At 39.5% G+C, this 26,244-nt stretch overlaps 1 protein-coding gene across 7 annotated transcripts in view; it reads right to left on the bottom strand.

Moving 5' to 3' along the window:
- C2CD5 (C2 calcium dependent domain containing 5) overlaps window positions 1–26,244 on the bottom strand; it is a 114,074-nt gene that overhangs the window by 13,068 nt on the left and 74,762 nt on the right. For all 7 annotated transcript variants that reach the window (XM_090043614.1, XM_090043615.1, XM_090043616.1 and 4 more), the window contains 7 exons: window positions 21,655–21,795; window positions 17,753–17,816; window positions 15,187–15,248; window positions 14,019–14,117; window positions 13,438–13,527; window positions 12,136–12,223; window positions 10,789–10,875 (listed from right to left, as the gene is read on the bottom strand). In XM_090043614.1, the coding sequence (XP_089899740.1) occupies window positions 10,789–10,875; window positions 12,136–12,223; window positions 13,438–13,527; window positions 14,019–14,117; window positions 15,187–15,248; window positions 17,753–17,816; window positions 21,655–21,795 (631 nt within the window). The remainder of the gene's footprint in view (window positions 1–10,788; window positions 10,876–12,135; window positions 12,224–13,437; window positions 13,528–14,018; window positions 14,118–15,186; window positions 15,249–17,752; window positions 17,817–21,654; window positions 21,796–26,244) is intronic.

Here is a 26,244-nt window from a genome sequence, read left to right as displayed (position 1 = left end):
TACCTATTTAATAGGTTGGCTTTTTCCTGGGCGTCAGTTGTCAGTTGCCCCATCTGGTTTAGCAGGGGTCCAACATTGCCCTTGCTTTTCCTCCAGCTCCCCACATATCTGAAAAAGGACTTTTTGTTATCCTTGATGCTTGAAGCTATTTGGAGTTCAGTTGCAGCCTTGGCTTTCCTGGTTTGCTCCCTGCAGGACCGGACCAGCGCAGAATAATCCTCCTTGGAGGTGAATCCCATCCTCCATCCTTTGTAGGCTTTCCTTTTTAGCCGCAGGAGGTCCGCTAGGTCCCTGGAGAGCCCTAGAGTTATCTCAGTTTCTACCAAGATGGAAAAATTGGTAAGTCAAATTGATAAGAGTAAGTCACATTGACTTCCTGCCCTTTGGGCAGAGGGCTGGACTCAAAGATCTTCCGAGGTCCCTTCCAGCCCTAATGTCTATGAAATCTATGAAAAAGGAAAGAGAAGCATTTTTAAATATTCAACATAATTTTTTTGTACTTTAAAAGATTTGAAGCACCTTGAAAGTTTTACACAGAATCAATAAGATTTTGGGGCTGGTAAGATCTGTCTACTCATTTCTCTAGATTAAACACAGCTACTTCTTTCAGCAGGTGCTGATAGAAACTCCACTCTCATTTCCTTTGCTTCACTTCCTAATGGCAAAAGTTTCAGGAATCTTGATGACTTTTTGGAGGCACTGACCACTCATAATGAATCATTCAGCATTCCCCTGATTAACATGAAATTTCCAAACAAGTATAAATTCAGTGGGGTTCTAAGGCTGAATTTGGATACTAATGCAAGTTCACTCTAGAAAAGGAAGTTCTACAAGATATACATCACTGGGTAACTGATAACCATGCTGACCCCTATTACAAAGTGGTAACCAAACTTAAGGAGCAAAACTTGACAAAATTTCTATAAATACTTCAGAACGGTCAGTGCTCTTTATTACTAATAGTGTTAAGGTTTAAACCAGCTGACATGTTTGCTTTGAAGTAAATTACTTGTACTCTGGGCTAGAAGTGGGAAATATTCACAAAAAATTCACTATCATAAGTCAGCCCTTAGAAAATGGGAAGAAATTATACACTGGCTTAACTTATACCAGTGACTACTTGTGGATCTGCTTCTCTAGTCAACTGTGAAGTAACCATTTGCTCAATGCAAACTTAATCTACTGGCTAGGTGTTGTAAGACTGCACAGTATGGGCAACCAACTTAAGAGGTGGTCATCTGTCTACCCTTCAGGGCATATTACTTTGTAGAAATCATGTAGTCTATCCACAGCCCCAGTGAACCAGAGCAGGAAGGGTGCTCTATGACCATAAAGCAAAACTATCAGGACCTATCTGTCCATGAGACAACATACTGACGCCTCAAAATAAAAAAAATAAAAAAACAAAACTTAAGAGCTGGGGAATTTTCTGCATGACTTGTGTAGAAGGGCACAAGTATAAGCACCATGCATAAAACACATCTTCAAAAAATGATCTCACTATAAAGAATAGATGTTAGATTGAATACAGCTGCCTTGTGGAACTTCCAGAGGGAAATAGCTTAGAAAATTTCAATGGCACGATACAAGCAGCTTGATTCAACAGTCTCTTGTGACAAGGATATTTTCTTTGCTTAGTGAAGAATCTCTGAAATTGCTACCAAATGAGAAAGTTACTGACAGGGCCATAATGACTTTGACTACGTGGACCTCCTTCGTCTCTCCATCATTCTAGATTGGAAATGAGATGTATTGTAAACTTTCATATGATAGTGAGATCAGCTGGTATTTATTAGTTAAGGCAGAAGAACTGTCTTTTTAATCACAGTGGAGTAATTTGCTAAAAACCAAAAGTCAAATCTTAGCTAGTAGCCTCTGCAGCCCAAAAATATTAGATCTTGTTTTCCAGGCTGAGGGTAGTAATGACTATGTTTAGTACCAAGTTAAAGACATTGTTCTCTCTTTACGAAAAGATTTGACCAAGTCGTGTTAAGCTTATTTGAAGATCAAGATGAGAATGTTAATTTGAAGTCAGAGATGGTCAATTACTGTAGCTTTTAAAAAATATATTAAAAATCTTAAAATACAACACAGCTTGGAAACTACCACTTGGGAATAATATCCATTAAATGTTCTCAATAAACAATTCTCAATATTAATTTGTAGAACCCAGCCTTAAATTTGCTATGAAGCTAGCTATACATCTGGGGATGAATATAGCTCAAAATATTACAACAAATTCCAAAACTCATCACTATAATCTACAGTACTCCCAAGAGGACTCAGACTAGCTGAATCCTTCCAGTGAGGTTTGTTACTAAAATCATCTCACTTGGTTGGCGTGGTCTTGGATTAAAGCAGGGTCGGGCAATTATTTTGGGTGGAGGGCCGCTTACTGAGTTTTGGCAACCTATTGAGGGCCGCATGATAGGCAGCCAGAGGCAGATAAATATTAATTTTCTAAATTTTTTAGGGGCCCCATGGGCCGGACAAAATGGCCTGGTGGACCACATCTGGTCCCCAGGCCGCGTTTTGCCCACCCCTGATTAAAGAGTGGAAATACAACATAGGGGTCAGCCACGTACTCAGCCCAAGAGGTGGGTCAAATATAAAAGTTGGAACCTAATTCACCCTGTCTCCTTTCAATTGCTACAGCTGCCCTGGCATTCCAGTTATTCCTAGTATGGAGTATTGCTATATAACAAGAGTAGCAGTGCAAGCAAAAACAAAAAAATGATGATCTGCAACTGTTAACCCAGCTAAACTGAGAAAGAATTTAATTGGATGGGGGAATAAAGGCTTTTTACCCATCTCAAAAGCTTTTTCTCTGAAACGCATCAAAGGATTGCTGCAACAGAACTGTAACAAAGTTGGCAAAAAAAAACTCTGCAAACTAGAAATGCTGGGTATCTAAATATAAAGGCACCTATCGATTCACTTATAATGTCACTTATTTAGAAACATCTGAAAACTTTATTGCTCTCTGTGGCAAAGTGGGAACTCCCCAACCAGCCACAGTGCGTTTCCCACCTGCCTATGGGCACACCGCCCACCTTTATCGCCTGCCATTCCTTGCTGTTCAAAAATTAAGTTCTTAATTAGGCAGAAGGTTGCCCTTCGTACGCCCTGTTCTCCTGGGCCTATGTATGCAGCTCCAACCACCCCTCTACTGCATCCCAAGCCTCGCAGATGTTCCTAACAGCTGAGCTCTACTCTAGCCTGAGGCCGGGCTCAACTCATCCCAGTGTTCGGCCTCTTGCCTTCTGCACTATTACGGGCCACACTCATACCGTCTCCCCTCTCACTGATTATTAGAGCTGGGCTACAACTGCCAGTTGTCTCTTCAGGCTCTTAAAGTGGCAGGCACCAGAGGTGCTCTGCCACACACCTCCCCGCTTTAGAATAGTTCCTGAGGAAGGTTTCCCCCTTGCTGCTCTGCCAAAGGTTCCCCCCTTGCTGCTCTGCTCACCTCAGAGCCTGTGAAAGCCCCAAGTGGCAAGCACCCCCTAAAGGTGCTCCACCACACTCTCCTATTTTGATCTCATTTAACTTGTATTCAGATAGATACTTTCAAGACACATGCCCGCCACACACTGTTTTTAGACAATTGAAAGGAACAAGAATGAAAGAGAGGAGTAGGTCCCCACTTAGGTTCATACACTTTTCTTAATGTATTTTGTACTTTTCGTCAAGATTATCTCTAGAGTTTTCCAAGACATTCCATTAGATTTTGTGTTCATGTAATATGGTCAAACAATACAAGCACAACCCTTAAACAGGCTTGCAAAATTAGCAGCCTCAGAATACCTTGCCTATACCATCTGTTACCACAACAGTGCAGGGAATGTACTCTTTCAAGTTGGTTCATCACCACTGAATTTTCCTACAAACCCTTTCTATTCACCAACAGAGTTCTCATTTTATTTATTTCCCCATTTTCCAACAGAATTTCCTGTTCAACCTCCTGCCTAAGAATCAAGGACTAACAATAGTATGCAGAAACATTTAACTCACCTGTAGCCAACCTCGCCATCTAAAGTATTGTAGATCAGTACTTTACAAGAAACTGGCATACATCCAATACTTCTCAACAGATATCAGATATTTATCTCACTTTTCCTTCACTTGAGAACACAAGTGCTCTTTGCCAATTATAACAGACCTCACAAAATATTCTAGAGCAAAGGCTCACTTAGCTGGACTCAACTGGACTGACTGAAGAAATCAGCAAAAAGTATAGTCTAGCAAGAAACTGAAAATTATAGATATGATGTTGGAAACATTACATTTTTGGCCCTTCTCTCTCCCAGTATCTATAATTTACACGGGCAAGTTAGAACTGTTATTACTACAAGATTTCTAAAGCCAAGATGTTCAAACATCATAATTCTTTAAAAACACAAGAGGTTGTTTTTTTTGCTGAGTGGAAGCTATTCAACCAGATGAAATTTCTCTGCTTGCTTTCAGTACAAGAACATTGAACCATCACACAAAGTCAACTCAAATTTCAGGGAATGTTAATTTTATAAGCACAACACACACTCACTTAACACACACTCACTGTCACCCATGTCACAATTTTTGCTTGTCAACAGCCTGAGGTGCAGTTTCCAGAAACCCCTGCACCTATCTTCTTGAAAGCTGGCAGGTCTCATGTCCTCAGAAGGGGCTACCATGACTGCTGTTTTCATCCAAATCTGCCACAGCACCTATCTCCTTAAAACTTGGCAGGCTTCAGGTCTTCAGAAGGGGCTACCATCCCGGCATTTTTTTCTCTGAATCAGCCAAAAAATGACAAAGTTATAAGTATTTCAGAGATTCCCCGTTATAGTCTATGGCCGAATCTCTCTGAATCAGTGCTAAATCCAAATTGAATACTTCCCTATTTGTACAGGCCTAGTGTTTGGGCCCGAAAGCTTGTAAAGAACAATTCTGCCAACTATTTAGTTAGTCTAATAAAAGATATCACATTTACCCAAGGAACCAGTGAGCAAGTTGCAACTGTCTAGTTGGTCTACTAAAAGAATCCACCACTAGCACACTGATTAATTGTATTCTTAGATCAGCATTGCTACAGGCTTTATCCTTGATACATTGGATACATTTACCCAAAGAACCCTGTCTGCAAGAAGTGATGAACCCCTTTTTTCATGGTCTTTTATAGGTCCTAGACATCATGCACAGAACTGAAACAGCACCTCCAACAACCTCTTTCTTAGCTTGGTGCTTCAAACAACTTTCCCTCGTTCCATTTCCAGGCTTCCTTTGCACCCAGCTACATAGGAAGTTACAGGGAAGAAGGAATATGGCTAAGAGAGCAAGGAAAGAGTCCAAGAAATGGAGAGGGCTGGCTTCTCTATATAGTTGCTGCTGCTTTTCAGATACGTGTGGGGGCCTCTGAGAAAATGCTAACTTTTCATTTGCATGATCTTTGGTTTTACTTTACAAAGAACAGATCCAAGTAGTAAGTATTCAGACACATTCTCAAGTTGAATCCAGCTCTTTATTGCTCTCAGGAGATAATAGTAATAATATATACTTTTTTGTTGGAAAAAATTTAAAATCAGATATAAAAATGTCTATCAGCCTTTGGAGACTTATGACGTAGGGATGATAGAAAAAAAAAGTCACCATTTATTCACTTATGATTAATATATCAAAAATATTTTGTAAGTATGCTAAATCCAATTTAAAATACGGGAGATCAAAGCAGATAATATATTATTGAATTAATTAGACAGTTACATTGAAGTCTCAGCACCTGTATGTAAAAAGACAAAACATTAAATTAATGGCTAGCCAGAAGTTTTAAGTGGTGTAGTGTACAACTGAATCAATGAGAAGAACACTTAGAACCAAGTGATTTAGTTACATATGGAGTATATTACCCTGTAGTGGCCACAAGCCATTATGCAAGCAGAGTGCTCCAATATTTCATAGATTCATAGACATTAGGGCTGGAAGGGACCTTGGAAGATCATCGAGTCCAGCCCCCACACCAAAAGGGCAGAAGTCAGCTGGGGTCATAGGATACCAACAAGATAAACATCCAGTTTACTCCTGAAGGTGTTCAGTGTAGGTGCCTGAAACACCTCTGATGGCAGGCTGTTCCAGAGCCTGGGGGCTCAGACAGTAGAGAAATTCTTCCTTATGTCCAGCCTGAAACAGTCTTGCAGGAGTTTATGACTGTTTGACCTCGTCATCCCTTACGGCGTGCTGGTGAACAAACGTTCCCCCAGATCCTGGTAGCCACCCCTGATAAACTTATAGGTGGCCATCAGATCACCCCTGAGCCTGCGCTTTTCCAGGCTAAAGAGCCCCACGGCTCTCAGCCTGTTGTCATACGGTCTGTTTTCCTGACCTCTGAACATGCGCGTGGCTCTTCTCTGGACTCTCCCAAGCTTCTCCACATCCTTTTTTAATTGTGGAGCCCAAAGCTGGACGCAGTACTCCAGCTGTGGCCTCACCAAGGTCGAGTACAAGGGGAGAATAATGTCCCAGGATTTGCTTGAGATGCATCTATGGACGCAAGCCAGCATTTTGGTCGCTTTACTAGCCACAGCATTGCACTGCAGGCTCATGTTCATCCTGTGGTCAAGGATGACCCCCAAGTCTCCTTCTTCTGTAGTGCTAGCCAGTGTAGCACCGCCGAGCCTATAAGGATGCTGCAGGTTTTTCTTCCCAAGGTGGAGAACTTTGCATTTTTCAGCGTTAAACACCATTGGGTTCTCGTCCGCCCATTTGCTGAGCCTGTCTAGGTCATCCTGGATCTCCCTCCTGCCTTCTGGTGTGGATGCTTTGCCCCAAAGTTTGGTGTCATCGGCAAACTTGGCCAGTCCGCTTCTGACTCCAATTTCCACATTATTAATGAAGATATTGAACAATATGGGTCCAAGGACAGAGCCTTGGGGGACCCCACTGTTCACAGGGCACCATGACAATTGACTTCCGTCAATTACTACTCTCTGGGTCTGACCACGGAGCCAATTTCCCAGCCAGCGGATCATGGTGGAGCCAAGGCCACAGTTGGCCAGTTTAGCCAAGAGGTGATCATGGGATACCAGATCAAAAGCTTTTTTGAAGTCAAGATATGTGACATCAATCTCTTCTCCCTTGTCCAGGTGACAGGTCACCACGTCATAAAAGGAAACGAGATTGGTCAAGCAAGACCTACCTGCAACAAACCCGTGCTGGCTATCCCTTAGGACGTTGGCATCGGCCAGTCCGTTAAGGATGGCCGCTTTAATAAACTTTTCTAAGATATTCCCCAGGATAGCAGTCAGGCTGATGGGCTTATAGTTTGCCAGATCCACTTTCCTCCCCTTCTTGAAGATCGGCACCACATTGGCCTTCTTCCAATCTTCTGGCACTACACCAGAGCGCCAGGAGTCCTCAAAGATCCATGCCAGGGACTGAGCTATGACGCTCGCCAGTTCCTTGAGTACCCTGGGACGTAGATTGTCAAAGCCAGCTGACTTGACAATTGTCAGTTGTCCTGTCTGGTTCAGCAGGTGTCCAATGTCACCTTTGCTTTTCCTCTGGTTCCCCACATATCTGAAAAAGGACTTTTTATTGTCCTTGATGCTCAAAGCTAGTTGGAGTTCAGTTGCAGCCTTGGCTTTCCTGGTTTGCTCCCTGAAGGACTGGACCAGTGCAGAATAATCCTCTTTGGAGGTGAACCCCATCTTCCATCCTTTGTAGGCCTTTCTTTTTAGCCTCAGGAGGTCTGCTAGATCCCTGAAGAGCCAGGGGGGCTGCTGTGCCCTCTTGCTGTCTTTCCTCCAATATTGAGAGAGTAATAGATACTACACTTACTAATACAGAGATATCAATGAAATCTTTACTAAAAAGAAATTAGAGATGCCATGATACTTAAAATTTAATGGAGAAATAAGAGCCAACCAATTATCAAAAGAACACAATTTGGTTGTAGGACAGGTTGGTTCTTGCTCCCACACAATTCTCAGGAAATATTGTTCCTTCAGTCTAATTAAGGTTGGGGAGACTATCATAAAGACAAAAGAGGAGAGACACTCCTCTGCCTGGAAATGAAGATGGGAATTTGGAAACATAATTATGCTTTTTCTTCCTATTATTATTATTTTTATGATTTTCATAACTGGCTAATCTATTGAAGACTTACTCTGAGGGCCGGGCTATAACTAGTATACAGTATTGGCTGATGGATCCTAGGGATGTAAATATTATTTTAAAAAATATTTGTTTAATCTTTTCTAATTATATCAGTTAAATGACTAACCAATAACATAGCTGCTGCTGGGAGCCAGTCTGGGCTCCTGGGGCCATTTGACTGGGGGAGTGGGGGGCAGGAGGCCAGCTCAATCAGACAACATAGCCCACATGAAGGCCCTCTGGGAGGGAGGGAGTACATGTGAATGAGCAGCTAACTGCTTCACTGATGAGTCTCTAGGCTGCTCCCTGTTTTCCTCTTAGGCTATGGGTACTAGTTCCCCCTCGCCCTTCCTGCTCACCTTGCTGCCTTCCAGTTCCTGATGGGGCACTGTGCAGCTTCCCTTACCCTCTTCCCCTGCCAGACTGCACCTGACCCTAGCTGAAGGAGAACCAGTAAGTTAACTGGTTATTACTGCACTTATCGGTTAAATGATTAACCTTTCAAATCCCTAATGAAAACCAGATCACTTGGGAAGCTAAATGCAAGCAGTCTAATAAACAAACAACAAAAACAGACAAATGGTTTAGGAGTAACCATACTATGTGAAAATCAATTTTCTGATACCACGTATACCACATACATGAATATTGGATATATGCATTGTTTGCTTAATTATGCTTAATTATTTGCTTTTAAACTACTATTTAGATTCTAAAAAATACCAGCTTTCTGCATGAGGTAAGTGCATCACTTGCTTAAGTGCACAGGAATTTGTTGGCCCCACTATCAGATTTATAATGTAACTGAGCTCCATTTACCATATTTACTTGAAGTTCACATGTAACTTTCCCCAAAAATTAGCCCTCTAAAATTACAGTGCCTGTCTTAAATAGGTGGGCTGATTTTAATTTGCTGCAATAGAAACACGGATGAATACAAGAGCAATCTGCTTAATTCTGGCTACCAAGATGGCTGCCGCTTGCTTCTGCCTCCAATAAGCAGACAGGGTGGAGTCCTTTGTTGACGCTGTCACAGCCATAGCTATTGGCATTATAGCTTGTGTCTGAAACTGAGCTGGCTCAGTGCAAGTAGGCTGCTGCATGTAGTCTATAGTATGACAATGAGGCTTATAGTGTATACATAGTACTTTACTATTTGCAGGAACTTATATAAAGAACTAATTAAAATAAAGAAACCTTTGTTACTGCCATTGCAAGGGTCTGGGGCCTAGCTTTGTTACTGCCCTGCTGCACTAGAAAGTTCCTGCTGCCTCACCTCAGACTGTCTTCTGGGATGCCACACTTCCTGGACATACAGTTTTTCCAGCCTATTACACAGTCAGTTAAGCATTTGGAAGAATTTTTTTCTATGCTCTGCCTTCCAAAAACATGCCTTATTTGGTGACATGACTTATTTGAGGGGGAGAGGGGTGAGACATGAAAATATGGTAACTGTATAATTAATTTAATTGATTGGGACCTGTCACTGTCTAGGCTGCTATTAGAGACATAAGGGGCTAAAACTGAGGTAACAAGTCTTAAGTGGGAAAAAGTTTGGCTCACATTCCTGCAGTTAATGAAAATGGCTTGCAATAAGCCATTTCCTGTTCTGAGCACCTAAATAATGTTCATGGTACTTTTAATAAAAAAAATTCAATTTTGTACAAAGGTTATGCATATTAAAGATCTTCCATAGACACCAATTAAGAAAATGAACACTATAGGAGTAAAGAATAAAAATTAAAAACTATTATCATATCACAGATTCTATAAATCTGAATTAATGCGGCTGAACAAACCCAGTTCCTTTCTAACATATTTGATGGTAGGCAACAGGTATGTGAAGGAGTTCTTCAAATCGCCTAGAAAAAAGTATACCATGATAAACAAATAATTGTCTGTATCTATTTAAATTTCCTCCATCCCAAGGCATATGGGGCCAGATTTTCAGCTAACACACATGGAAGTCCATGTGCCTAGACTTGTAACAGCTGACAATATGGCCTTTCAGCATACTTTACATAAAGAGGAACTGCTTTACTCAACACTGAAATGCAGCTATATCTGGAGCTTCAGCAGCCTAGAGCAACTGTACAAAACAATTCAACAGCCATCAGTAATAGCTCCTTTCACTTGCTCCATCTAAAGCAGCGAACTCCATTAAGAAAATTGTACAAGGGGAACTAAATGCTTTTTTACTCAACCGAGTAAGAGTTCAAAATCCACAAAAGAAAACATTTTTTCTATGCATGAGACAAATCTGACTATCATTATTGTAATTATGACTGATATTTGAGCCTGATGCAATGGGCAGTCATTTTAGACAAGATACCTGTGGAAGCAACACTACACATGGGACACAACTACAGATATCCAGGAACAGTGAACCATATTATGATGATCTATGTATAATAACGAACATGGAAAAGATGGTAAGTAAAAAAGACAGGAAAGCTGGGGGAGAGGGATGGAAGAGGAGAAAAGAGTGCTAGGCTGTCCTCTTTCCGAAGCTTGAGAAATCTGACTGAAGATACATTTGGAGTATCACTGGATATCAAAAATGACTCTGAGCTCCTTTCATGAGAATGTAATTCAACAACAGGGGTGAGTAACTAGAAAACCAAAAACCAGATTTTTTTCTTTCATTTAACCAACCTTTAGCTGGTGAGAATGGTTGAGAAGCAAGAGGATCAGAGCAGAGTTCTAATGGAAACTGTAGCTGCTCTTCATTGTCTGTAGAGGCTTAAACAAAAAAAAACAAAACAACCACACAAGCACATTAAACAGATATTTTTTCAAAAATATAAAAGTTTTGCCCATATAAATATGAACTATTGTTATGGAATAAGAACTGACCAGTACATTTACTCAACATGAACACATCACAATGTATGCTGTGTGTAGATAAACAGTTAGATGTTTGCTAATACAGCTACAAAATGCCTGAATACTGTAGAATCTGAATTCTACTCAACAGGGCTTGATTTAAAAGTATTTTAGAGAAAAGACCTTTAAATCAACCTCTGCATTTTAGGTCTCCCTCAACTTAGTTAACAACCCAAGGTAAATTTTCCATATATTTTTCTACAACATATCCTTACTTATTCCAGATTTAACAAGTGAAAGAAGGGGGGCTGATCAGCTTGGATACTTAAGTCCACTATCCACATGAAACAAATATTAGATGTAGAAGCAAGCCTCATGTGTGAGGTTAATGTATGGCTGAGAAGAGCCATTTACAGGGTTGAAAAGACTGTTCTATCTTTAAATGGAGTCCATTTATTTATTTTGTTGATAGGAAGACAAGTATAGCAATTATCCTTCAATACTAGAAGCCAGACTGCATGCATCATCATATTTCACAGAAGCTCCTGAGAAGGGAATGGCTTTCTATTATTATTGAACTGTACTAGTGTTAGAAACATACCACTTTGTAGCTCAGTATCAATTGCCAATTCCCATCATTAGCTGTTTAGATCCTAGCTAAATACCTACAGAATATACATTCTTCTCCATCTTAGGATGGTACTCTGTTGGCAAATTCATATACTCGCACTATCAATCTTTTCCATTCTATCCAGTATGTTGTATGCATCAATTTCCAAAAAACTGTAACTTATGCGAGTACTATAATTAATTTTCTAAACCTCTGAGACAAAGAAAAATGTTGCAAATTATGAGAATAAGCACAAATGTTCTGTGACAATAACAATCCATTTTTCAAAATACAGTGAAAGCAGAAAAATGTGAGAGCCTACAGGGTATAGTTATACTATTTATACTTTAGATTTAATTTAAAAAGTATCAGAAAAACCAACACGTTGAATATAAAAGGGCAAGAATTCTGTTTCACATAATATTAATCCTGTTGGTTATAAGGAATCCTCCAATGAAGATCTAGGTTAACTGATATTAAGTAGTAATAGAATTTGCTGCATAAATTTCTTTCCAAGAGAAATTATTGTAAAAATCGATTAACTTCAAATCTCTCAAAATGTTTACCTCTCTGCAATGATTTTTCTGCAGGGACTTTGCTGGTTTGTAAAGCTTGATTTTTGTCAAATGTTATTGCAACTGCTGTGACAGCAACCTGCAATCATAAACACATAGCACACAGGTTTAATGTAAAATCTCTCTTGAACTGTCTTCCAAAATGTTGCAAGGATTAAGGTTCTACACTGAGGAAAATTTAATACCATGGAGATACTAAAAGTTTATTGAAGCTTTTCTGATTTTTCTTATTTCAGCACATATATTCTTTATAAAACTGTACTCTAAAGTATGGGTAGGCAACCGCTGGCATGCAAAGGCATTTTGCTTGGCACTCGCATCTCAGGGAAGGGGCTGCCGCACTGCCCAAAAACATTGCTAACCCCTATTTTCTCGGAACACCTCATGTATCAGTGCTGCCCCTGTGCTTCAAAATGGTGGCGGGGCAATACATGAGACATGGGAGGCTGCTGGAGCACAGTAACTGTCACATTCCAGCAGACTTGATTAATTGAGTCTGCTCTGATGTTTTGGAATTATAGCATCAGAGCAGCCCCTAAATTAGATAATTTATTAGTTATCAAAATTATAATTAGTGATACAATGATGAAATATAGCAGATAAGCACAACTTTCAACAGTAATGATGATTAGAGAAGTGAGATTTATTGTGAAATGCAACCTAACAGTATTTTAGGTAAGCTTATGATTTTGTGCACAAAACATTCTTTAACTAGATTTTAATAGTATTGTAATAAATCTTTTGCCTCCAAGTTGCAAAGCATCTTGTAGCATCAGTTAATTAAACTTCATGGTACTTTGTAAGATAGGGAAGATACATATACGGAGATCTTTTCACTGACTGGAGAAATTAAGTCACACTTTCTGTTGTCAACAGAAGCTGAAGAACAGTTCATAGCAGCAAATTCTTTCGAAAGCAATGAGGATGTATGTACATTGGATTAATTTGCGACAGCGTGAAAATTTAGGTAACTGTAATGAAGTTATCAGAATAAGAATTTAGCAAGGACATAGCCCTATTTTTATAGTACATGCCATGGGATCTCTCATGGTTTTTATTTCAGACTTTCAGTTTCCAACCCTGTATGAAAGATGGCATTTCAGCATCCCCTAATGCCTCCTTGTACTGTAGTTCTTAGAATCAGAGAAGGAAGAATTACTAAATCAACGCAGTTCTTTAACCCTCCATAAACATAACAGTGACTCAATCTAGCTTAGTTTATTTCACAAGAAATATTGTAATCAGAACAAAAGGGCAAAGCTACAAACATTACAGGCAAACAAAGTTAGTTACCTGAATTAATTCATCCTCTGGAAGAGCAACAGTGAAATTTACGTGGCAAAGGCAGCAGGGTATCATGGAACGTAGTTTAAAATACAGACTCTGTTGAATGTGAGACATGATTTGTGTTATTCTATATTACTGTTATAGTTATCACTAATTTATTTTGGAGACAAAAGACTGAATTCCATTTTTGGAATTAAAAAATCATTTCTCTAATAATTTCTTTTAAAACAATTAGTGAGATATCAACCATTATGATTAAGTTTAGTGCATTCTGCTGCAACAGCTTTAACACTGCTGCTTCTGTAATAATCTGAGACAAAGAGCAGATTCTTCCTTCATGAATCCTGGAAATTGGTCAGCATTTTTAATATTTTGAGAGATGCTTACAAATTAGATATACAAAATAAACTAAATCTAATTGTATAAAATAATCCTAAACAGACTTCAGAATGTTGTTACGCTTAAGTTTAATTGTATTTGCGTTTAAATGAATTCATATGCTGTAATACTCTGTTTCTTGTATGTCATTGATTTTCATGATACCACCGTTTAAATAAAAACATATTTCTAAAAAGTAGGATTCCTACCTTAAGCAGATTCTCACAGAGATCATTAAAGTTCTTGTTAAGCGTTTGATTTGTTAGGGTAACGTTGCTTAATCTGGATACTCTTACCGATGTGAACATCTGAAGCAGAAAGTTAACAAATTTGCCTTAAATTTTCCTCAATTTTACATTTAAATATTGCAACAGGAATAAAGCAAATGATTATCAACTGATTGTTTGTAGTCATGATTAAGACAAGGAAAGAAAAAACTAAGGCCTATGGCCAAATACTGAAGGGAAGTGCTTATGTTTTATATAAATTTACAAAGAAAAGGAAGTGTCCAAGAAATACTGTGGTAACTGTGTATAAGTATATGAAAAAAAAAAATCAAGGGTGAAGTAGTGTTGTGGGAGAAGCCACGCCACTTTGTATGTACAGATAATGATGTGTTCAAATTCATCTGAGCTATAAAATCTAAGTTCTTACCATCTTGTACACCAGTTCACAATCCCAGTATAAATACTTACGTATACTGATGCAACACTATTACCTTAAAAAGGAGTTGCACAGATATAGTTAGGCGGGCCTTCTAAGACAGGGGTGACCAAGAGAGGGCTTGTAGGCTGGCTCCAGCTCATGAAGACATGTCATTTGGCATGTGGGGCTCCCCATGAATCCAGAAATCTGTCAGCGTGGCAAATGTTGGCAGCATTAACTGCACCTGGAAGTGTGGCAATTAATGCCGCCCCTACTTTTCCTGATGCCAAATTTCCAGACACGTAAGTGAGTCAGATTCAAAGCATGGAGCTGTGTCATCTGGGCCACAGGCCTGTCTGCAGGGCCAGAAATTTGGTGGCTGGAGGAGTGGCAGCTGCTGTGGCTCTGAGTCACAGCAATTAATATTGCTGTCACCATATTTCAGCCCTGCAGACCAGATGAGACAGTCCCACATTCTGGCACTGGCCTGTGGAACTAAATTAGCTGGGGATCACTGCTCTAAAACAGCTCTGTTGATGTAGTTGATGTGTCCCTATTTTTAAAATTCTCTCCAAACCCCAACAACACTAAAGCTTGGCAAAACTTATTTTTACACTGTAGTGTTCAGTTATATCTGCTAAAACAGCATAATGATATAAACTGTCAACAGTATAATTGTATAGTGTGCACATGCATATATGTGGTGTGCATGCATGTGAAGAGTAACTTTACCTGTATTTCAGGAGTCCAGTTATTTATACCAGGCATAATTTCTGTGTTACAACTATAAAAACCTGTTAAGGAAAACATTTACATAGTTATAAAGAATTCTATAAAAATGAAGTACTGATTTTTGAAACAGCTAAATTTAACCTCCCCAATACTTTTACAAACATTGTTTTTCATAAATTTATCAATATCCAGCAATACTACAGGAACACACCAGACTAGTATTCCAAAAAAAAAAGTGTTGCATATAAACATACATTTCCTGCAACCAATGCAGAAGCAAAAAATAAAACATCTGTAAATATAAAAATTCTTAGAAGCTCCATTTTTATGTTATTTGTGTTATAAATTATTTTTCAATCAGTCAGAAAAAAACCTGCAAATAAAGCACTGTGATAAAACAATCCTTAAAATGAGGAATTTCCTTTTAATCATTTGACAGGCAGACATCAATTTCTATTTAATTTATATGCACCTTAAATCTACTACATTTACTGTAATTATTAATGTAGGCATAGTTATTAATATAGTCATAGACTAAGTGGCAATAATGTTAAATAAAATACATCTCCTTAGAATTCTTGCAATATAATAGGGTTTTACTAACTAGCTAACAGTAGTAGTAATCTTCTCCTTTTTCTGATTTGAACTGTAACATTGACCTTCCAGGCAAATGATAAAACAGGTTATAAGGTACTCTGGAGTAATTAGCTCTCAACATTTCCCATTGATGCTGTTTCACTTTGCATGAAATATGTGAATATGCACTTGAGTAGTGGCTGAAACCAGATGAGTGCTATAACCATCAAGCATACATATAACAATATATCTGTATATAGATACAGCTATATATCTGTATATATCCAGCATCTCTCTCTCAACTATATATGTGTGTGTACACATCAAGCATATATATATATATATATATATATATTATAGCAGAAGAGCATTAATAGGAGAGTTTGAGGGGAAACCACCCTAGAACATCTCCAGCTCAGTGTTTACAACATGGAGAGGTGGGAGACTTATTCAGATACTTCCCTGAATAAGACAGAAAGTGTATTTGAACCTAGGGCACTGCCTTGGAAGGTTGGGGAAACCTAGCCACTAAACTGTAGCATATTCAGGGGTGAGTCCTCTTGACTCTCTCCTGGGAATAACTATTCCATGGGATAACAGGCAACAGAGAAAAACCTCAAGTTTGTTAAAGGCTCCTCTGTCTTTCCCCCTCTGCCCCCAAAAGTCTTCTAAACAAAATTAGTTGCCAAATTAAATCCAAATTCATAATTTTAGGGCAACTGGAAGAACATTTTTGGCAAATTAGCTATTGCTGAAAATGTGTAATAAAACTATAGATCACTAACTGTATCCTTTTATGAAGTTCTAGCATCCATTCCACTATACTTTCAATGTTTATTTTCTATCACAATGAAAAATATAGCTATTTAAAGTCTAAGTCTCCTAACTGATTCTTAGTTTTTATATGTTGTAAGTCCTTGCGAGTCTGTAAAGTATTGAAGAGATTACAAACCGCTCTGCTTGCTAACATCTATCACCTCACTGCAGGTAACAGATACTGTAAAGTCCCTGACCTTGATCTGGCCCTTGGAACCAGTCCATCCAGCCAAAATGGCTCCGGGGGGGGGGACCAAGGAATCTGAGGGCAGGCCCTGCCATTGAATCTGGAGCTATGGGGCCCCAGTGGCCATATCTGTCAGCAGCAGGGAGCCAACTAAGACTGTGCTGATGCAGTCCTTCTTGCCCCCCAGCTGGTTGACTCATCTCCATCATAGCAAACAGCAGCTTGCTCCACCAAGGAGCCCTGCAATTTGGACCCAGTCCAGGATAGGAGGCGAGTTTGACATTAAGGGTGGCTAAAGATTAATCAGATCTGTTGGAGCACTTTAATCAGAACGCTCCAGCATGCTGCAGCATCCCAGCAACATCTCATGTATTCAGCGTCCCATGTTTCAAACTGGCGGTGGGGGTACTTTAAAGCTCATCGAGCTCCAAAGAGCTGCTCTAATTACAATGTCCCCCCCACCCCTCCTCCACTCTCCTGGGACCACATGTATAGGCAGCCTAAGTAAGTAGCATTCCTGCTTCCTGCCCTCCTACAGAGGATGAGGGACTATCAGAGCTTGCTTCTGCTCACTAAAAGAAACATAATTTTGTATTTTCAGTGAAGCTTTTACATTGGGTATCCAGAATTTAATAATCCGGAGATACCATTTCATGAGTTGAAACACCTAAAAAATGTTGAACCCAACTGCCATACTGAATTTCTACTAATGGTACAAACAAATGACCAGCAAGCAGCACAGTACTACTCAAGAATTTCCCTTGCCTAAAGTTTCAGGCAACAGTGATTCCCAAAATAGATTAATGGTATACAAACTGCTTTTTGAATTTTGTTCCAAGCTAATACAATACTGCACAGACCTTTTCCCCACTCTGGCTCTGAGCTTTACGATCTTGTACAATTCTATTTTATCTAGTATATGGTGAAACTGATTACCAGTAGCTTATAACTACTTTAATCACATCAGGTGAAATGTTTTAAAGATACCTGGAGGTGGTGGAGCATCTGTCAATAAAGAATGTACATCTTCCATTGCATCTGTATCATCAATCTGAAAAAAAAATCATAGTATACTAAACTCTTCCTATCCATTTGTTGCAACAGGTAGTGTCAGTAAGACAGAAGTATTGCAATTGGATTATTACTACATAAAAAAAACCCAGATTTTAATATTTGGTTTAAACAGTTATCAATGGCTTAGCATCTAGTTGGGAGGAGATATCAAGTGGGGTTCCGCAGGGGTCTGTCCTTGGTCCAATATTATTTAATATCTTCATTAAATAAATATTAATGGATAATGGGATTAAGTACACAACTGACAAATTTTTGGATGCCACTAAGTTTGGTGGAGTAGCAGATACTCTGAAGGGCAGAGATAGGATCCAGAATGACCTGGATGGACTGGAGAAACAGTCCACAATCAATCAGGTAAGATTCAACAAGGACAAGTGTGAAGTGCTACACTTGAACAGAATAATTCCATGCATATATTCAGATTAGGGAACAACTGGCTAGGCTTCCGTACTGCAGAGAAGGACCTCTCCAGCAGCTGCCAGAAAACTCTCCCTACCATCCCCAGTAGACCATAAACTGATTATGAGCCAACAGCGTACTGGGTTGCATCAACAGAAGTGTCACTTACAAATCAAGGGAGGTTATTTTTCTGCTCTAGTCAGCACCGGTGAGGCCTCACCTGGACTAACATGTCTCGTTTTGGGTCCCCACACTTTAAGAAGGATTTGGACAGAGCCTAGTGCCTAGTGCAGAGCAAAAACAATGATTAGAAGCTTGGGAAAGGTCTCATATTATTAATGATATGAGGAAATGCTGAACGAATTAAGGTTATTCAGTCTGGAGAAGAGACAACTAAGGGGGGAATTTGATAAGAGTCTTCATGTACCTGAAGAGTGATTACAAAGAAGACAGGGTTTTCTTTGGGACTGTAAGGAACAGGACTGGGAGCCAGGGCCATCCTGGGGGCGGGGGGGGGAGGCAAATCGGGGCAAGACCTAGGCCCTGTGGAGCCAGGCTGGCTTTGTGTCTGGCTGCTTGCCACCACCCCGCCCTGCCACATCCAGGCCCTGCACAGGCTGATTTGCCCTGAGCTTGTCTTGGATGAGCGCAATGGCCTTAGGATGCAGCAGGGAAGGTTTAGGTTGGAGATTTGGAGGATTTTTCACTATGAGTAATGGTGGTCAAGCTCTGGAACAGGCTACTTACAGAATCTCCATTCTTGGAAGTTTTCAAGAGCAGGTTAGACAGACACTTGGCTGGGATGGTTCAGTCAAGGATGATCCTACCTTAAGCAGGAGGCTGAGCTAGATGACCTCATCAGGTTTCTTTCAGCCCTACTTTCATATGAACCCATTTATGGATTTATATAAATTACAGGACTGGGAACTGCTAAGGTTAACTTCACCTCAGGCCCTGGGAAAAACATGGAGCAGGTCCTCCAGGAAGTCATATCTAAGTACTTGGAGGAGAAGATGAAGATTAGGAAGTCAGCATGGATTCACCAAGGGCAAGTCATGCCTGATCAATCTGATGGCCTTCTTTGACGAGATGACTGGCTCCATGGATATGGGGAAGAGCAGCAAATGTAATATACATCGACTTTAGGAAGGCTTTTGATACATTTCTTACAACATTCTTGCAATCTGAATGGACTGTAAAGCTGGATAGTTGGGCTCAATGGGTAGCAATCAATGGCTCAATGTCTAGTTGGTAACCAGTATCAAATGAAGTGCCCCAGGGGTTGGTTCTGGGGCCAGTTTTGTTCAATACCTTCATCAATGACCTGGAACCTGGCATACAGTGCACCGTTAGTAACTTTGTAGATGACACCAAGCTGGGAGGCTGGAGGGTAGGGATATGATTCAGAGAGATCTAGGCAAATTGGAGGATTGGACCAAAAGAAATCTCATGGGGTTCCATGAGGATAAGTGCAAAGTCCTACATTTAGGATGGAAAAATCGCATGAACTGGTACAGGCTGGGGACCAACTAGCTGAGCAGCAGCTTTGCAGAAAAGGATCTCGGGATTACAGTGGACAGTAAGCTGAATAAGTTAATAGTGTGCCCTTGTTATGAAGAAGGCTAATGGCATACTGGGCTGCATTATTAGAAGCTTTGCCAGCAGTTTGAGGGCAGTGATTCTTCTCCTTTATTTGGTACTGGTGAAGCCACATCTGGAGTACTGTGTCCTATAGAAAGGACATGTACAAATTGGAGAGTCCAGAGGAGGGAAATGAAAATGGTGTGAGAGCTGGGAAACATTAGAAGAGGCTGAAGGAACAGGGCTTATTGAGTGTGAAGAAGAGAACACAGAGGGGATTTTATAAGAGTCTTCAATTACATGAAGGGTGGTTCCAAAGAGGTTGGAGCTAGACTCTCTCTCTCAGTGGTGGCAGATAACAGAACAAGGAGCAATGGGCTCAAGTTGCAGAAAGGGAAGTTTAAGTTAGAAACTAGGAAAAGTTCTCTCACTAGGAGGGTAACAAAGCACTGGAACAGGTTACCTATGAAATCTCCATCCTTGGAGGTTTTCAAGACCTGGCTAGACAAAATCTTGGCTGGGATGATCTAGTTGGGGATGATCCGGCTCTGAGCAGGGGGCTGAGCTAGATGACCTCCTGAAGTCCCTTCCAATCCTAATTTTCTATGATTCTATGACTTCATACTTTTGAAACTCAGTCTATTTCATTTAAATTTGAAGTAAGGTTTCACCTAACTTTTGGCTACTCATTTTTGGAAACGCATACTAAAAGTTTTGATTTCATGTTAATTTCTGAAAGTGAACTTTAATTTGCAAGTAATAAACCAAGCTATACTATTTGGATCATTTAAAACTAAATAGTCTACTTCTCCAAGCTTTCATACAATGCTTATTTTAAAAACTCTTTAAAATTTACAATTTCAGAAGTTTTGATACATCACTTCCAGTGGAATAATATTTCAAAGTATTTATTTAGAAATAAAATAATAAACTAGCTATTTATTTTCAGAAAAAGAATTGCTACTTTAAATGAGGGATCAACATTTTCTGGTGGCATGCTAGAATGATCTAGGTCAGAACAAAGGTGGGCCAGGGTGAGGACCTGGCTGCCACTGCTCCTCCATACTGCTGCAAAGCACCATACTGTGGTGACGGTGCAGCTGCCTGCCACTGAATGTCTCTGAAGACTGCTCCACAGGCCAGATCCAACAGCTGTGAGCTGGATCTGGCCCACAGGCCACATGTTGCCAAGCCCTGCTTTAAATTATAACATGTATTTATTCAGCTGACACAAAACTCTAGGGCCTTTTGATTGTTGAAAACAATTGCAGCTTCAAAAAAGTTTGTTGTAAGCTTAGTCTTCTGGAAAGGGTGGCGTATTATAACAACAACAAGAACATGAAGAAATCCTTTTGGTTTTCATGAAAGGGAGTTGCTGTTATTGTGACTATTGTTGTTGTTAAAAATAATAGCAAGCCCCTTCATGAAAAGCAAAGGGATTTTTAGCTAACTATGGTGGCACAGCACTAAATGCTGAAGTGCTAGCACACAAGACTATGTTCATATTGATTTTTTGGGGGTGGGGGGAGGAGAAGGAGGGGGCAAACAGCAGTCCTTACTATCTTTTTGCTACCATTCTTAGTACTGCTTCACAATAACAAAAGGAGATTCTTGTTTGGAATAGGGCCAACAGAGACCAGCTGTCTGAAAAACAATAGGAGAGCAGAGTAGAGGAGGTGACTCAAACTTCAATTTTCCAGTTTTTACTTACAAAGAAATGAAGATCTCTTCTGCAATTTAGGAGAGTATGGAAATAAAAGTGATGACTTCTCTGTTTTCTACAGTCATTTTACAACAAAATGTAGGAACACAAGCATTATAGACATGGATATTACCTCCAAGACAAAAGCATCCTTTTTCCCATGTGAAAGGTCTAGTTCGGTAACTTCATCAGAACTTTCTGACTGAGATCTTAGCAGCCTAGAACGTTGCCTTGGTTCCGGAATGGGAGACCCTATGATTTCTTCTGGTATCTCCTGAAACAGCATTTAAATAAATTTCATGAAGCATTAGCATTTATTATAATGGATTTGAGTTCCTAATGTCTTACCGATCTCATAACATGAAAATAATTTATTTCAGGAAGAAAGCTAAAAGGAAAAATCCCACAAAAGCCAGGACCACAACAACCTTTTTTCCTTGGAGAGGAAAAACAACAAAACAAAATAAAAAACTATGCTTTACCAGAAGTGGAATTTCATCCGTTTGACCCAGCTCTTCCTCTGTATAGCTTGCACACTTCAGCAGGTCTTTCTGGAGATTTTATCTATTAGCTGATTCAACCACTATTAGATACAAGCACCAAAAACCTCCACTGAAGCCCATGAGCTAGACATACGTTGGGTGAGCCAAGTCAACCTGACGCAACTGCTCTTCTGGGCACATGCTGCGCTCAGCATGGGTGCGCACCAAGCTGAAAGTAAAGCACTTCCCCTGCCCCTTCACTCCCCATGTCTGTAAGCAGCCTCACATCACAGCTGCCAGCCCTAAATACCTTCAAGAAGATAGAGTGGACTCAGATCCTGAGCAACATGTTGCACAACTTACCCATTTCATGCTCACTCACAACAACTTCACTTTCAATAATCATCACTTCTCCCAAACCATGGGCCTAACTATAGGCACAAAGATAGCCCCTCAATATACCAACCTCTTTATAGGACATCTGGATGAAAAATTTCTAGAAAACAGCAGCAAACCTGAACTATATCTACATTACATAAATTCAGGTATAGTTATTATCTGGACTGAACACTTGTACTCAGTTAATCGATTTCTACCATAGGTTTAACGACTATCATCCCTCAATCAAAGTTTATCTGGAATACTTCTAAACCAATATGAACTTTCTAGTTACCGTAATTCAGATCCAGGAACCACCACACAAACCACTAGATACAGAAAATCCACAGACCATCATACTTATGTCTACAAGACTAGGCCTGAAAGTCACTTCAGCAAAATGCTTAGCATACACAACACCATTTTGGACCTAGATCTAATTAACTGCACGAAGCAAATAAGCCACAGTTTAAGATAACCCTTTTGAAACCCCTGCCAACAGAAAGTTGAGAGGATATGGTTTAACAATCCAAGACAGGAAGATAGACAGCAGTTTGACAGGAAAAAAAAAGAATATAAAAGATAACTGGTGGATATCTGTGCAGAAGGTATGTAATATTAAGCAATGAAAAAAAATATACAGCTCACTAAACACTGTTCACAAACTAAACAGGTAAAAGGCATGCAACTAAGTACAAAGAAGACATGTGAACAGAAAAAGCTGACTGGACAAATGGTGAAAAAATCATAACTGCAGCAGTTGCAACTCTAAGTCAAAAAACTGCATGGAACTTGATGTCAAGCAACCACAAAAACTACCCAAAGCCCTAAGAAACCGTATAAAATGCAAACAGAGAAGAGACATCACAAATTTGGAGAAACTTGAAGCCAAGAATATGACATAGGTAAATCCTGGAACAGTCAAGGCTGTTTGGCCCACGGAACTTGCTTTATCCATTGGAAGGTTTACAAATAATATCTATTACTGACTGTTGGGGTCTTCTTAAAAGGTTAAGTGCTGCATTTAAAGCCTTGCTTAAATACCGGTAGTGCTTAGGTGTTCAATAAATTGGGATTTGAGACAGGAATAGTCTCACCAATTGATTAATTTCCATCCATCCCATCCCATTCCTAATTAAATTTAGCACGACAAAGACCAGCAATCATCCCAAGAACACCAAAAAAACTGTTATCTATAGCTAGGCCCTTAGATACCACCACATTTTTTCTGAGGAGGATGCTCGTGAAGCCTACCTGGACAGCATAAAATCTTCTTTTATACAAAAAGAGCACTCCAGGAAAGAAATAGATTGTACATTTAAAAGAGCTATGCAAATGTCCCTCAGTAACCTGCTACAATACAATACAACACCTTCCCTCTCCCCACTACCTACTTTGGCTACATACCCCTTGAGGTCACCTCCCACCCCACACTGGAACTCATCAGAAGAATCATCAAACAATTATAGCCTACAGTCAACAAATATCAGACTTTTCCCCACTGTCCAACAGACAAACAAGCAGGACAAGCCTTGCCTTGGCAAGAAATGCTTAACCTGTCAGCACATCTTCACTGCCGCTATTTACAAACTCCCACCTTAAAAAAAGCCCCACCAGAATTCATGGTTTCTACACATGCCTTTCCCAAAACATGATATACTCGATCCAATGCATAAAGTACCACAGGGCAACTATGCAGATACAAACTAAACAGCAACTACATACCAGAACGAACTCTCACAGAAAAAAATATAAAGGACAGACATATGCATGCCATGAGGGGCGTATTTCCCACAGAAAAGCCATTCCCCTCTCTGACTTCACTATTCTTGGAGGAAAACCTCACTATTTTCAAAGAAAAATCTAACTACCACCTTTAAAAGATGAACTTAGGAGCAAAAATTCATAAACTGGACACTAAGAACCAAGGACTAAACACTGATATTGGTTTTATGGCACATACCTATCAAAGAATGTCTTGCATTTGAAAGCTTGTCTAATTTTATCCCAACTACATAGATGGCCCAATGAAAAATATCACCCTAAGAAATCCTAGCCTTTGGCTTTTATTTAGAAACAATTCTTGCTTTAATGTAAATAGATTTGTTCTTAATTCTTTCCTATCATTTTATTTTAGAATTAAGCTATTAAAAGATATATCTATGCACATGACTGTCTCTCACTCATTTAATTTATCCCTACCACATAATACTCAGAGAAAATTATTGTGTCTGTGATATAAGGATTCTCTTTGTACTAGAATTATGTTACACTACACTTGATTTTAGCCAAAAGGGTTCTCATACACATGACTCTGAATGATTAACAATGAAATGAACCTTTTTTTTTTTTTTTTTTTTAACTTACACAATGCATAAAAGAACAATAAGAAATAAAACAGATCTATCATCAACACAGATAAATTAACTGCTGGTACTTAACAGTTTAAGAGAACATATTCACAAATGTATTTTTCTTCATTAAAAAAATGTAATAAGTTATTTTTTCTCCTTAGGTATCCAGGTATCCTTAGGCATCCTGAAACCTGAGATCCTGCTCCTCCCTTTGTTTCAAGGTAATTTGCATCATCACAGGAGGTGAGAAGCTTCATACCAACTATGAACCGACTGCACAGAGGAGTTTTCCATCTATTGACTCTGTGAAAACCTATGAAACCTATGAAAGATGAACTTTCATTTCTACCCAGGAGAACTTTTACAATCTTTTCTCCCAATGCCTGATGAAGGGTTTGTGCCCAAAAGCTTGCAATTAAAGAATTTGTTTTTTTGCAAAAATCTTGTTGGTCTAATAACAGATATCATTTCTCCTCAGGCAATTTCTCTTAGGGTTTGAGAAGTAGGAAGCAATATAGCCTACACTAAACTAGAAGAGAGAAAGAGATCCTATTATACCTATATTCAATCAGTACTGCTACCCAGTTCTGAAGACAGCCCCAGCCATTCAACGTCATTTGGAGGTTTCTGGATATGGAGAGGATTGCATTATAATACATTATAATTGACATTACTTTTCTTAAATAAGGGAAGTTACAAAAATGGAAAGGTATTCCTCACTTTACTGGAGAAAGCAAAGGGAATCTGGGCTACTGAGAAAATACATGTGAAATGAGAGAGTAACCCATTAAGCAGAGAAATACTAAGTGCCCAAACCACTATAAAATCTAATGGAATGTGATGCTATTTAATGCCACTCAGAGTGGAAGTGGGCCTGCACCCTTTCTTTCCCCTTAAAAAATCCCCAACCATCTCCCACACAACCCGAATCAATTTTGGCAAATGGAGGTAATCTACTATAATACTGGGATGGCTCATATAGTCTTAAAGGTCCTACTTGGCAGCTACAATTACTCTGCTTCAAAAAATGAAAATATCCCTTTCTTTCTAGGATACAGGGTGCTAATTCATGTGTCCAAGAATGACCCTCCTATCAAGAGACCTGAATCTAGTTATCAGGCTGGACAGATTCTTCTCTATCTGGTGACTAGCTAGAGAGGCCCCTTCACAGTTCAAAGATATCTCATAGGTTGACAGTTTCGATACTGCCTTTTCCAGAATCCGTCCCTGAAATTAGGTATGGGAATTCATAGAGTTCCATTTTCAACGTGGCAAAGCAGCAAATTGTATCCATCTTATAGGCCTTACTTTAAAATACTTGTGGAAGTTTCCCACCATAATCCTCTCCTGTGATATAAACAGAAAAATGAAAGAAAGAAAAAGATTGGACAGATACTTTCACTTTTGCACTAGACTTAAGAGGCATCTTTTCATATTGTCCAGTTTTGTCAGGACTTGTGCCTTCCCCAACTTGGGGGTTCAGAAAAGCTGATTCCGGCCTGGAAAAAT

The sequence above is a fragment of the Crocodylus siamensis genome, chromosome 4 (assembly GCF_052110815.1).
Source record: "Crocodylus siamensis isolate JL-2025a chromosome 4, ASM5211081v1, whole genome shotgun sequence".
NCBI classification, from domain to species: domain Eukaryota; kingdom Metazoa; phylum Chordata; order Crocodylia; family Crocodylidae; genus Crocodylus; species Crocodylus siamensis.
This window is presented reverse-complemented; position numbering and strand designations above follow the sequence as displayed.